The 14,783-nt window shown below is 32.5% G+C and overlaps 1 protein-coding gene across 1 annotated transcript; it reads left to right on the top strand.

Annotated features, from left to right (window-relative positions):
• Positions 1 to 3,204: 3,204 nt before the first annotated feature.
• Dazl (deleted in azoospermia-like) lies at positions 3,205 to 14,568 on the top strand (the record flags this gene model as incomplete). Its single annotated transcript, XM_013515564.1, is given in 10 exon segments — positions 3,205 to 3,351; positions 3,612 to 3,703; positions 4,213 to 4,264; positions 5,009 to 5,072; positions 5,162 to 5,301; positions 6,390 to 6,461; positions 7,124 to 7,174; positions 7,960 to 8,073; positions 9,312 to 9,410; positions 12,647 to 14,568. Coding segments are annotated over 10 exon segments (894 nt in total), but the record flags the coding sequence as incomplete, so codon positions are not given.
• Positions 14,569 to 14,783: the final 215 nt, after the last annotated feature.

Below are 14,783 nucleotides of genomic sequence, written 5' to 3'. Positions count from 1 at the left end.
ATTTTGAAAATAGACTGCTGGAATTTTCCATCTCTACACGTGAACAGGGGTATACCATCTTTATTAGGCTCCAGTTAGATGATGTTAGCTTTGTAAAATGCATTACACAATACTAAAATTTTTAAGAAAAGTGTGGTATTTGAATTTGCCTTTCTCTTCTGCCTCTTCTACCGTTGTTTCTGATGTCTTGGGTGGTCCCCCTACCCTTGATGTAGGCATCATTAAGTATTCTGTTAAGATTGTTTGTAAAAGACTTACGTTTATCTAGAAAGTTATCTATTTCATTTGAGATTTCCACACTTATTCCCATAGTTTAGATGTTTTTATAATTTATAATCATATCTTCTTTTTCACGTCTAGTACATAATTTTGCTTTCTTGCTTAGCTGTGCCAATTGCTTATTATGGTCTGGACACATGCAACTCAGAAATTCACTCTCGAATTTACTTAGTTGTTTTTTTCTAATTTTCATTTTCTTTTCCTTTAACTTTAGCCTTTTTATTCCTTCCTAGTCCTATGGATATAACTTAGATAACCACAAATTATACTTTTTCCTGGCCAATACATCTAGATCTGTTTGTTTACCATATAGACATAGTTAATGAATTAAATAATTTAACAGAGGTGACTTTCCAAAAACTTTAATAATGATAATTTTCTTCGAGTTTTAGTTATCTTTGGAGTACAGTACTGTCACTTTGATTACTTTGTTAGCTTTGAGCGCCATCTGCTGACAAGGATATAGGGGTGCCTGCCTTAATTTAAAACTACACTGCTAAAGTGACTAAGGACATTTTACATTTACTATTGTAGTTAAACAGAGAGCCAATTTGTAAGACCTAAACCAAGCCGTCAGTATATATGCCTTTTTCTCCTTACCAAATTACTGTTACCTCAGGCATCCATTTTGTTTTTGTAAATAGCATATGAGAATTAGAAGACAATCAGAGATATTTGCTAACCACTCTTTTTTCAAACAAGTCTGGAGATGTTGCTCAGTGGTAGAGCACTTGCTTTAGCGTTCTTAAACTCTCGAATTCAGTTTCCAGGACCACAGAAGAATGAAAATCCTGAGAATTGTGTTATGCTCTGCCACTTCATTGTAATGAAATACCACTCTTATCATAATTTTTTTTTTTTCTTTTTGAGACAGGGTCTCATGCCTTGAGCCCACTTTGTCGCCCAGGCTGGTCTCGAACTTGCAGCGATCCTCCTGCCTCAGCCTCCCTAGTGCTGGGACTATAGGCGTGCACCACCATGCCCTGCTCACTCTGTCATAATTAAAGGAAAAAATTCAGTATTCAAATGGAAATACAAATTAGCTTAAATTGATAGAGAAAGACAAAAACAACTTCAGTGATCAGATAATTTTAACTTCTAAAATTTCTGTAGAAAGTACTCTGCTAACCCTTTAAGATGTATATATCAGTTGGCTTTAGTCCTTGTTTTTTCTTTCATAAACAAAGTATGTATGTAACACTATTCTTTTGCAACCTTTGGTGTTTACCTCCTGTAAATAGCTTATTAAATGAGTTGCATTGAGTAGATGTGTCATAGTTTCTTCAGCTTCCAACTAGTTGTTAATAACATAACTATAAAATAATACTAAAAATCATTTTACTTCATAACCGAATTCCAAATGAGCAAGTGTGTCATAAAATAGTTTCCTAATTAGTTGTTAGTTAATAAAGCACCTATAAAATAAGTCAACTAAGGTAGAAAAACTAGGAGACAAATTTTCCAAAGAATCTTTCGAAAATAAATTCAAATGCCATGATTCTAACTTACATTGGCATAACATTTCATACTTTACAAACTGTATTTACAGATGTTAGTTACTTAATTTCATTCTCAAAGTAATTTGCCCAGAGATACACAGCTGGCAAGTAGCTTATGACCTAGTATGGGGTATGAATCTAGATCTGCTTAGTAAATGAGTTTTTGTTTCACTGTGCTACATTGCCTCTCCAATATATATATGTGTGTGTGTGTGTGTATATATATATATATAAACCATGTATAGTGTGTGTATGTGTATGTATATATATCTTTTTCACCCACACAGAAAATCTTTTGGTTTTTTTTGGTACCGGAAATCAAACTCAGGACCTTGTGCTTCCCAGGCAGGTGCTGTGCTACTGTTCCTCAGCCCCCATACAGGAAGTCTAGCTTTAGGAAATTTTACATTAACCTTGGGAGTCTACTGTAGGAAGGCTCAAGAGCTCTGAGTTCCAAAAACTGAGTTATGTGTGTGAGTTTCTGTATGTGAAAATAAGATGCTACCATTTATATCTATCAGCCCAGTGAAATTTTGAATTATCTGTGGTACCAATTTGGTATTGCTCAAAAAGAAAAATATTTACTTCAAAAGATGCTTTGAGCACTGTAGCATTAGGGAGGATTATAACCCCTGTTAGCAAGAGCTGTGATATGTGAGCAAATAACGTTTTCACGCTCCATTTCTAAAGTAAAGCGAGGAATGTTAAAGTTGTAAATTTCATGTTAATTTTGGTGAACAGAAAAAGCTAATGGAGAAAATTGGTTTAAAACTTCTGTGTTTGTTTTTTTTTGTTGTTTTGTTTTTGGTAGTGGTACTGGCATTCAGGGCCTTCATACTGAAGTGCATCCATGGCCCTTTTAAAAAATTTTTTGTTTTGTCATGAGGAAGTCTCACAAAGTGGCTATGTTGTCCAGGTTGAGCTCAAACTTCTCCATCCTCTTGCTTCAGCCTCCTGAGTACTGGGATCACAGGCATGCCTATCTTCATGCTTGTTTTCTTTTGATGCAGCTCTTTTTGTTTATTTGGTTCTGTTATTCTTCAGATTTATAGTGCTTTCTATTAATATACTTAGCAAAATGGAAGTTTTATCAGTACAGAGCAGAATAATTTTAATTTTAGTTACTACACATACGAACTTTTAAAACCAGTTCACAGTATATTTATAAAGTATAAAATTAGTATTCATTCACAGCATTGTACAAAAAATGGTGACAAGTAACAGCTGGTTTAGAAAAGTATCCTATATTCTGTTGAAACGTTATGCCAGTCTTCTCTATATCTTGAGCCTAAACTAAATTGTATTGGTGACTAATTTACAATAAAGGTAATTTACATAAAATATTTTATACTTTAAATATAAAAATTATGTTTCACAGTTGTGTTTTTTGTATATCTAATTATGGTGTCTGCTTTCTAAATTATAGTCTTCTACAAATTCTGAGACTCCAAACTCAACCATCTCCAGAGAGGCCAGTACTCAGTCCTCATCAGCTACCACCAGCCAAGGCTATGTTTTACCAGAAGGCAGAATCATGCCAAACACCATTTTTGTTGGTGGAATTGATATTAGGGTATTGTATTCATATTTTATTTACATTTTAAAATATGTTGTGAATAATGGGATTTAGGTCCTGTTGTAAACCTAAGGTTTTTTTATACTTCATGCAGATTTGAATTAGTTTCGTGTGTAACCATAGAAACTAAAATGTCTGACACAGAGTTACGGGTTTTAGGATACTTTGTGGAGATATTTCCTCACTACCAAATCTCCTTTTATAGATTTGAAATTTTTGAATGTTTATCTTTTTTAAAGTCCATTTCTTTTCCATAGATGGATGAAAGTGAAATAAGAAGTTTCTTTGCTAGATATGGTTCAGTGAAAGAAGTGAAGATAATCACGGATCGAACTGGTGTATCCAAAGGGTAAGTAAAATGTATGCCCACTGCAAATATTGAACTCTAGCATCTGTAGAATATCAAAAAACACAACTTAAAAAGTCATATTCTGACACTTGAGTAAAGGAGAATTGTTGCATAATTTTTTTCATGTAAAGGATAAAAGTTGGTTGTCAACTCTTAAAATCATTTGCCTAATGTTTATATTTCTTGTCTTCATTTTACAGAAGTGGATTGTTTTTATCAAAGAATTGTTATTGCAATTTTCACAGTATAAGATTTTAACTATTTGGCCTTACATAATAAATTACATTCAAATTCATAGTTAAGAATTTTTCTGTAACTGAATGAGGTTCCCATACTATCTTAATTTTAGTACATTCTGATGTGGACCTGGTTAAAATAAAAAAAAGTGATATATAGAGAGAGGATCTGTTATGTGTATTATCACTTTTATTATTCCATAGAATACCAAAATGTTCTAAACCATGTACTGTGTGGTGATGATTTTATGTTTTATTTATCTGCTTGTCTAGCTATGGATTTGTTTCATTTTATAATGACGTGGACGTGCAGAAGATAGTAGAAGTAAGTAATAGCTTCTCTTAGCTTATCAATGCAGTGTTTAGTGTTGAATATATTCAGTCTTGTGTAAAATACAAAGATACACATTTTTTCTTGCTTGAAGTAAAAATAGAATAGTCTTATATAACTTGTTAGAGCGTGTTCATTTTTGAGCATGTAGCTTCATGACCTAGACACAGGAAGGAGTGAAGACAGGGTAAAAGATTTTTTAAATTTTTATTTTATGGAAAAAAGTAAAAATAATAGGATAACAACAGAAGTTAATACATTTTATATTACTATCTTTAAAGTAGTTACTCAGAGTATAAGATACGGGCATAAAAAATTCTCTTAATATTAGCACAAACCTTCCTTTTCAAAGAACTAAGAGACACTAGCGGTATTTGCATTTTTTTCCTTTTCCCTTTCTCCCATCCTAGTTCCTTTTTCCTTTTGAACATTTTCTTCCCATTTCATAATATCTGTTGTGCATTTTAGACACTACTATTTCATTTTCTCATACCAGGGAGACAGTGCGATGTTAACACATGTGAGTCTAATTTATTTCACTTAGGAGTATGCTACTTGATAATCTGTTGCCACTTAGAGTATTGAGGATAAAATGGCTTCACAGTGACAAATTTTCATTTGTTGTATACTCACCACTGGTTTCTCTGATAATAGGAACTTTAGACAACTTGAGGTATTTACCTAAGTCTTGGAAGTAAAGACTTGAAAATTACAGTGTTACTACTGTTCTGTTTTCAGTCACAGATAAATTTCCATGGTAAAAAGCTGAAACTGGGCCCTGCAATCAGGAAACAAAATTTATGTGAGTAAAAAAGCAAATTGTTCTGTTGAAATGCATAGCTTTTCAAAGAATTTAAAATAGGCTTCATTTCTTTTTTTATTTTTAAAAAGGTGCTTATCATGTGCAGCCACGTCCTTTGATTTTTAATCCTCCTCCTCCGCCACAGTTTCAGAGTGTTTGGAGTAATCCAAATACTGAAACTTATGTGCAGCCTCCAACCATGATGAGTCCTATAACTCAGTATGTACAGGTAAGCATTGCTTGTGTTCCTCCTCCTTCATTTATCACAATTTTCTTAGCCTCTGGAATTATATTCACAGTTTCCGTAGTAGGTGATAATAGTCTTTGTTGAAGTACTTTGAATAACAAGGAATCTGTCACTTGAGTTACAAATCTCTCAATCTTAGTATTTCTTCTTAAACTGTGGTAAAAGCTGCTTTTATATAGTTTGTAAGCCTTTATCTTAATAACCTCTGTAACCATATAAAATAATTACCTTCTTTTTTCCTCATGTGATGTTTCCTAAAATCTTTGAAGGCAGGCTTTTTCTTTTTGTTTCTGCCCAGTTTATTCTCTGAGGTTCTCAGTTCTTGCAGCCATTCTTTGCAGGGATTTCCAGTTGTTTCCTCATACAAATTGCTGACTTCGGGGTTTATTCTACTTCTGGACTGGGTAAATTTGTGATGTATTTTACTGCATCTATGAACTGAGTTTCTGATATGTAATTTGTCTGATTCTAATTAATATTTATATTGGAGTTCAACATACTTGACATTGCCTGTTAATGATAAATAACAATTGTCTTTTTCATTTTACTTTCTTCAGCTTGAAAAACTTTTTCAGCACTATCTTAGTGAAATAATTAAAATAATTCAACACTGTCTCTTAATTTGTTTACTTTTCCATCTATCTGAAATATGGGTTGTGTCTGTACTTACTTTTCTTACTCTAAACATAACTAGAAACAGTCTACATTTACTGTGAACTGTTAAAGATTTTAGGTACTCAAGTATGCTGCTACTTCTATGTTTTCAGGTCAATAAATAAGCATGTAAGGCTTTGTAGTATTGTCCCTTTTCCAGTTTTGGATTAAATAGTTCTGAATTTCTAGAAGTGAAATGAAATAAAAGCCTTAAGATTGCAGGAATACTACAAACTTTCCATTACTATTGTCAGATTAATACAAAACTGTCTAAAAAAGTATTTTCATAAAGAAATGACAGGTGTGTCTATTTAAATTTTATGAAAATCTATCCTGTTTGAGCCTGATCGCCAGTGTATTAGGAATAATATTCTTTTTCATTTTTAATATTTATCTTCTATAAATTTTGTTTTCAGGCTTATCCTCCTTATCCAAATTCACCAGTTCAGGTCATCACTGGTTATCAACTGCCTGTTTATAATTACCAGGTAATTAAAGGGGAACAAAATGGCTTATGCTGGAATAATAATACGGCTTTTAATTTATTTATATAAATTTTCCAAATAGTATGCTGTTTAAACTAATAAAGTATGCCTAAAATTAAAGAAAAACAAGAATTAGTCTAGAATTAAGACTTGTATTCTTCATAACAATTATTTAAAAATAGTGGAATAATATTTGACTAGGAAAGAACTTTTTCCTAGAACTGTTTTCTAAGATTTGATATCTCCTATTTTATTTCACATAGTCCTCCATCATTGATGTTAAATAGCCAAAACATTCATAAAACTGTTGTAAAAATTTTTAGGATAGGTTGAAATAAAATTACCTAATTCTTAAGAGCTAGAATTCTGTTTGATAGAATTCAGCTACAAAATAGTTTTATAAATTTCTTCCCATACATACAACCTTTTTTTTAACCCATAACCTTATCTGTGGTAATAGTTTTAAGGAACCACTGTCTTTGAGTTTCCTGAACATTAGCTCTAGAAAACTGAGGAAAAGGGTTCTATATACAGAAATAACCACAAATATTTGGGCAAAATATTTCTGTATTTTGTAATTTTTGTCATAAAAAATTAAAGGAGCCAGGATGACTTTGTAAAAATGTGTAGCAATATTTGAATAAGTTTTGTGTTCTTTTTTTAAGATGCCACCACAATGGCCTGCTGGGGAGCAGAGGAGTTACGTTATACCTCCGGTAAAATGAATTACTGTAACTTACTCATTATATATTTCTTGAACATTTGCCATATCATGTATGTATGTAGATATTTTTAAATTCCTTTTTATACCATTATATTTTATTTTATTTTATTTTTTCTTTCTTTTTGGGTTTTTCTCCGGTACCGGGAACCGAACTCACGACCTTGCGCTTGCCAGGCTGGTGCTTTTTGCCGCTGAGCTAAATCCCCAGGCCCTTATATTTTATTTTTTTAAATATGATTACATTCTCCATGGGAGAAATAGTGCTTTTCATACCAAGTTGGTTTTGTGTGCTTCAGCAGTGGCTATTCTACATATGATAAGTGCACACTTATTAATAGACTATGTCATCCAATAAAAATAGTATGAATATAGATTTAGAATTAGAATTAAATGTAATCATAAAAATCTGAAGAGAGATGTTTTTGCTGTCAATATTGAAAAGGGGGTACTACTTCTAAAACATCAGCTTTTGTTACCTTCTATCTCACAGCAGGATTGGATATTTCAAGGCTATATGAAGTTGAAATTCTTAGGCACTGTTACTACATAGTAGTTTTTCTAGATTCCTTCTAATTCTGATTATGTTGACACTTACAGACCTTTTAAAATAGGAGATTGCATTTCATCTGTTCACTTTGAAACAGTTTTTGAAATAATGTTTCAATATAAAAACTGCATTAAAATTTACTATCAACTCATCATTTTGAAAATTAGATTACATAGAAATGTATGTGTGTATCTTTTTAATTATATAAATTTTTGTCACTTTACATATAGGCATATACAACTGTTAACTACCACTATAATGAAGTTGATCTAGGAGCTGAAGTTTTGCCAAATGAATGCTCAGTTCACGAAGCTACTTCATCCTCTGGAAACGCCCCACAGAAGGCAAACATCTAATTTTGTTTACTGATAATTTTATTCTATATTTATTTTCTAGGTTTTAATAATTTTTTAAGAAGCAGGCATCTTTATCTAGATTTAAAGATGGAACCCATAAACTGCAGGGCTTAAGTATAATTGACTGACATTTAGCTATTAATGTAAAGGGTAATGAAATTTCAGGCAGTATATATGCTTGGTTTCTGATTCAGTAATCCTTTTGTCCAGTTTCATTGTTTCTTTTTTTTTTTTAAATCATACTTTAGTAAATATTGTATCAGTATGATATGTCAGAATGCAAGGGAAGATTTCCATGAGAAGTTTACTTTTTTTTTTTTTGGTTTTTCTCTGGTACTGGAAATCGAACTCAGGACCTTGCGCTTGCCAGGCAGGCACTGTGCCACTGAGCTAAATCCCCAGCCCCCGAAGTTTACTTCTTGAAAGAGCAGTTAATGAAAACACTGTCCACCTTCTCTTTCACAAACATTTACTTAGCTATGTAGTACTAGACAATATTGAAGGTGTTCTTTCTATAACATATGACAGGAGCTCTCGAGTGGTGGGGTCAGTATTACTGAAATACTGAAGTAATTATAATTGGGTTTTTTACACTAGAGTAGTTACCTATCATAACAATACTCTCATTCTTGAATTCTTTATATGCCGAATGGGTGGACATGGGAAAGTAGTTGACGTGCTGAGAATATGCATCACACTGATCATTTGTTTTTCAGTGAAAAAAATGGTGGGAATTACTGAACCACAAGGTTAAAAATTCTTTGATACACAATTTTAAAATCGGAAAAAATATTAAAATAGTTTATAGTAGAATTATCAGGCTTTGTCCTGGATATTTTTCTTGAAACTAATATTAGAGTTTCTGTTTCTTATCTAACAGGAGAAATTAAAGAATCTTAGGCAAAATATCATAGTGTTTTAATAAAATCAGGGTTTTTTTTGGTACCGGGAATCAAACTCGTGACTTCACACTTGCCAGGCAGGTGCTGTGCTGCTGAACTATATCCCCAGACGAAAATCAGCTTTTAAAAGCCAGTATTCTATCAATAAGGTTATACGACATTCTGTTTAACATTTGAGAGAAAATTTACATACTGATAATGTGGAAAGAATTTTGAATCAGTGGAAGAATTCTTTAAAAATACCTATATATTCACTAAATTTTCTTTAAAAAGCCCTTAACCATGCATAAATGAAGTCTTTACTATAAACTTTGGTTATTTCAGAAATCTGTGGACCGAAGCATTCAGACCGTGGTATCTTGTCTGTTTAATCCAGAGAATAGACTGAGAAACACTCTTGTTACTCAAGATGACTACTTCAAGGTATGAAAGGAATCGTATGAGGGATTTTTTTAGAGTACATGTGTTAGCTTTCAAGTATCTTTCTTCATAGCATATGAATTTTGGGATTACTTAGAGAATTTGAAGTGGTGATATTTGACTATAACCCAGTAATCCACTGTGAGGGGGTTTTACCTGGCAGTGTGTTTTGTGGTGCTCAAACCTTAAAAAGTGTAGCTTGTCTTTAGGAAAGAACAGTGTACCAAAAGCTTATAATTTAAAGGATTCACAAGAGAAGACAGTTGGAAAATACTGGCTTGATCAAATATTACAAGAAAATTTTAGAAAGCAGAAGTTAATACATGAATATTCAACTAAACAGAAGACATGAACTATTTGAACAGTGTAGAAAGAAGTGATGAGTGAAGCAGTAGAGACAAATGGAAGTTGAATAGAAACAAATGGAAGTTGATTCATAGTAGGTGAAGTGAGACTGTGAGTGCTTGAATTGAAGAAAGATCTGGTTTCTAATTCTGCTTCTGTCCACCTTGGACAGGTTACTTAAATCTTAACTAAGACTCCAGGTTTGTGTGTGTGTGTGTGTGTGTGTATTGATGCTCGCAGTTAAACTTAGGGCCATCTGCATTCTAAGCATGTACTCCCAATGAGCTATATACATCCATCCCCCAAACTCCAGTTTTTGCAAGTCTAAACTGAAGAATGCACAGGACTGAAGGTCTTTTAGGTCCAGTGGGAAAGAATATAGTGTTTGGTAGGGGAAGATTTTTTTTTTTATTAGAGTGGTACTTCCATACTCATTGTTAGTTGATTCCAGGAAGCACAACATGTACCAAAGATGACTACCAAACAAATAGTTGGCTGAGAAGGGTAATGAGTCATGAGCCTTTTGATACTGATAAGTTCTAGCTTGCTTGTTGAGAACCAAATGACAAGTACTGGGACAAAATCTTTGAGTTAAAATGTGTTAAGTACCAAGGTATGATGTAGTAGACTTATAGAGATACATAATTTGGATACTATACAGTTCACTCGTTTAAAGTATGCAATTAAATATTTTAATATAGTCACAGAATTATACAACCGTGACTTCTATCAAGTTTAGAAACCCCACCACACACAAAATAAGCCTCCTACCCATCAGCAGTTACTCCCTGTTTTCCCCCAATCCCTCTGGCTTTAGGCAGCCACTAACTTACTTTTTCTAATGATTTTCCTATTTTAGACATTTCATATAGATTCATATAGTATCTGTCCTTTTATGACTGTCTTACTTTAGTAGCACAATATTTTCAAGGTTCACTGATGCTGTATGTCCATATTTCCTTATTTTTTATGAATATACCACACTTTGAATCATTAACTGGTAGACATTTGGGTTGTTTATACGTTTTGGTCTTTATGAATACTATGAACAATCATATATGAATTACTTTTATTTCTCTTGAATATATTCCTAGGAAGGAAATTGCTGAGTCTATGTGGTAACTATGTTTAGCCTCTTGAGGAACTGCCAGGATTTGTCCAAAATGACTGCACCATTTAACATTCAAAAGAAAGGTTTCAAGTATCACTCTATGACTTAAAACAGGAGGAAGATAGTAGCATTTTTTCGCTGTATTTATGGACACAGGATTAAGCTTAAAGCCTTCACCCTGGGTATATCAAGGGTATCCTATAATGTAGATGAGTAGAGCCATAGCAAGATTAAGTTCTTACATCTTTGCAGAAGGAAATGAACACATTCATTTGAAGTTGACATTTGTTCTTCAGTTATTGCATTCTACGTACAGTACAATAGGGAGAACTGGGGTTTGTGAAACTTTAACTTGCCCAAAGTAGGTACTGCTTAAATGATTCGTTTCAAAACTGAAAAAAATCTGTAAATTTGAATTGTCACCTGGTATTAAATAAAAGTCTTCCTATGAACTCCAGAGTTTTCTGCTCTTCTGGACTGTAATTCATAAATTGGCAGTCTAAAGTTGTCTTACATTTAGATCCGTTTTAATTGACTAAATGTTTTGATTGAAATTGAATGCATCCAGATATTTGAATATATTTACTATTCCCATGGTAAAATCCGCTTTTTGTTGTCTGAATTCCAGCCCCATAGTAATCTTAGTTTTCCTACCCAACTTCTGAAAACACAAGTTTGTGGCCCCTTTCCTAGGCTTAGAAAAGTTAGGATATTACCCTGTTAGGTTACATGATTTAGAAAAGTCACCCTTTTTATGTGTCTGTGTCTAATCCCAAGGAAAAAAAGCACCTTTAAGCTATTGTTTAGAGAGGAAGTACCACTGTCATAACCAGGTTACTCAGCCCCTTTCCTGTTTCTAAAGCCTTACTTTTTATTTGCATCTCTAAAGACAGCATAGAGTGAAAGGAAAATTTTGCATGTACAAATCAGTCTTTTGGATCTATAGGCTTCTATGTGCTCAAATTCGATCAATTATAGATGGAAAATACATTTTTAAATAATACTGAACATGTGTAGGTTTTTTCTTACTATTCTTAAATAACATAGCATAACAGTTACCTCCAGTTTACATGGTGGTAGTTATTACATGTAACCAAGAGATGATTTTAAATGTAAAGGACAAGTTGGGGATGTGCCTCAGTGCTAAGAGTGCATGCCTAGTATGCATATAGCCCTGAATTCTATCCAGCACCATAAAAAATATCTATAAGGACTCTCATAGGTTATATACAAACATCACATAATTTTATGTAAGAGGCTTGAGCATCCTTGGATTTTGATATCCATGGTAGTTCTATAACCAGTCCTCCTAAGAAAACAACTGATTTTTAAATGTTGCTCATTTCCTAAGTATTAATATATTTTCATAAATTAAGGATGTTCCTTTAATTTATCCAAAGCTTAGATCTTTTAGCTTACAACCATTGGATCTCAGATCAAAGTGGAGTGCTACTCACAGCTGCAGTTTCTATCAGATGCAGTTCAGTTACTAAAACCAATTCTTTTAAGATTACATGTTTTTTCCACTAGTTGTCAGTAGGGATACCATTGCCAAATCATTAAGAAGTACCTAAAATGATACTGAATCTAAGTCTTCTATTTCTGAGTTTACTAGCCAGTCTGGATGTATTTGTTACTGCAGAGTTCAGTAATCCTGCCTCCTTTTTTCCTTATTTATAATAGTTATGGCTAAAATAAATGTGTTCAGTATTTTATAATTCTTTTAGGTCAATAGTGATAATGGGAAATTTTCAATTAAATAGACTGTTTCTGTCTTTTGTAGGATAAAAGAGTGCATCACTTTAGAAGAAGTCGCACAGTGCTTAAATCTGATCATCTCTGCTAACTTTCGAGTCTTAGGAAGTTGCTGGTTTTGAATATTAAGAAACCACTGAAAGTTGTTCACGACTATAGAAATTTAATTCTAAATTTTGATAAATCACATTCAGATAAGTTATTGTAGATGTCTAGTTTTGTGTAACATTGAAACTTCTCAGATGTTTATTTAGAAACTTTTTCTGTGTTCAATATATAATTAAAAGTAAAAAATAAAAGTAAAAAGTAATTTCAAATTGAAACAGTAGTTGAAAGAAATAACTTAATATTTAACTGTAAGGATTTTTAAAATTGAAATTGGCATCTTAAGAGTTTAAAAGCTAATACTTTCAAAAAATTGTTTTAATAATCTGTTTTGAAAGGTCAGAATTTTGATAGTTTGAATACACGTATATCACTTCTCCAACAAGTACTTGTAAACAGTACAGTATTTACAGTATTGCGCTTTACATTTATGATCTGTCTAAAAATTTACCTCAAAAGCAGAATGTTTAAAACTGCTTTTTTTAATCAGTGGAACTCAACATGTGGTTAGCTTTATTGAAGTCTTTCTTATATAAACCCAGTAAAATAGATTCTAAACCAACAGTCCAATCAGTGGATCTTACATTTATTGAAAATATTTTATCCTTTACCTAGAATCCACACATACATACACATAAGTATTTTATTTGATTGGGATGATAATTAGGATAACTCAAATTCTGGGCCTAATTTTTTAAAGAATCCAAGGCAAACTAATAGGTACATAAACTTCTTAGTTAACATTCTCCTTTTTGCATTTAAATTTTTTCCTTGAAATGCTCAATAGCTGTATCTTAAATTGTGCAAAATACTAGTATTAAAGAACGCTGAAATTTTTTTATGTCACTTAAAGGTTAATCAGAGTATCTGAAAGGAATTGTTTTTATAAAAATATTATTATAAGTAAATTTTTTATTTTGTTAGGCTATAATATTTCCTTTTGTAAAGTAACATGTCCCAAGGAGTTAAAAGTGTAGGTAATTTTGGCATTTCTAAACTGCACAGAAAGTTTTATAAGTATATCCAAGAATATACTAGAGTCAGAGTTAACATTCTCTTTCTAGATGAGCTGATCTCTTTATTGGACATTGTGCATTATGACAGACAACTAGAGCACTAGAGCTGCTGTTGTACCCACAGGCTTGCTTTTCCAGTCTGTACTTCCATTTTTCCAGGAGGTTTGCTCCTAGAACTCATGGCATGAGCAGTTTGAGAGGGTAAGCCTTATAAGGTAGCAGTGTGATAATACCTTTCTAAGGGAAAAAGTTGTATTCATGTGATTTAACCTGCCATGTCTAAAATGCCTTTCTGGTCTTTCTTCTAGACTGACTTCCTCCTAAAGCATGGAGATTCCACTTAGCCCTAACCTTATGTAAATTACCATGGGTTGTACTATGAGTGCCCATATGGTCTTTAATTCTTAGTAATTTTCATTCTGGATCTAAAAAGTGGGGTCTTTTAACTTGAGGGTTCCTCAAGAAGTCTTTATACACCTTGAAAGTGCCCTAAAATTTGTCTTTTTAAAAATTCTCTGCCCTTTTTGATGGGGAGGGGCCTGTAATATTCTTTTATATATATACATATATATATATTATTCTGTGATTAAATCTGTAACTTACTATAAATGATACCTAAGTTCTAAGGAGCCAATTCTTTTTGTTCCAGTATGACCTTAATGAAAAGTAAGAAAACAAACTTTTATTTATCTTATTTTGTTGGAGTGAGATTTTTAAAGTAGAAAAAAAAAGACCTTTCAAAATGGAAGATTAACTTTAAATTTAAAATATGTTCCTGTTATTTACTGCTAATACTGTCTTTGCATAAATAAACTTTTTTTCAAAAGTATTTGACCTTACAGATGTCATTATTTAAAAAACAGTGGGAAATAGGGTGGTTAGTGTACAAGATTTAGAGCCTTGAAATTTGAATGTATAAATACTGCTGTTTGTTAAAAGAGCAGACAGCTTCTCTTGCAAGAAATATGTATGTATATACATGCATACATGTGTGCATATATGCACATCTACATGTTTTTGTAGAACGGTCTGTCCTATATTGGG

This window comes from Chinchilla lanigera, unplaced genomic scaffold (genome assembly GCF_000276665.1).
Source record: "Chinchilla lanigera isolate Chin_1 unplaced genomic scaffold, ChiLan1.0 scaffold00029, whole genome shotgun sequence".
Classification (NCBI taxonomy): domain Eukaryota; kingdom Metazoa; phylum Chordata; class Mammalia; order Rodentia; family Chinchillidae; genus Chinchilla; species Chinchilla lanigera.
The sequence above is the reverse complement of the archived record's forward strand: the minus strand, read 5'-3'. Positions and strand labels throughout refer to the sequence as shown.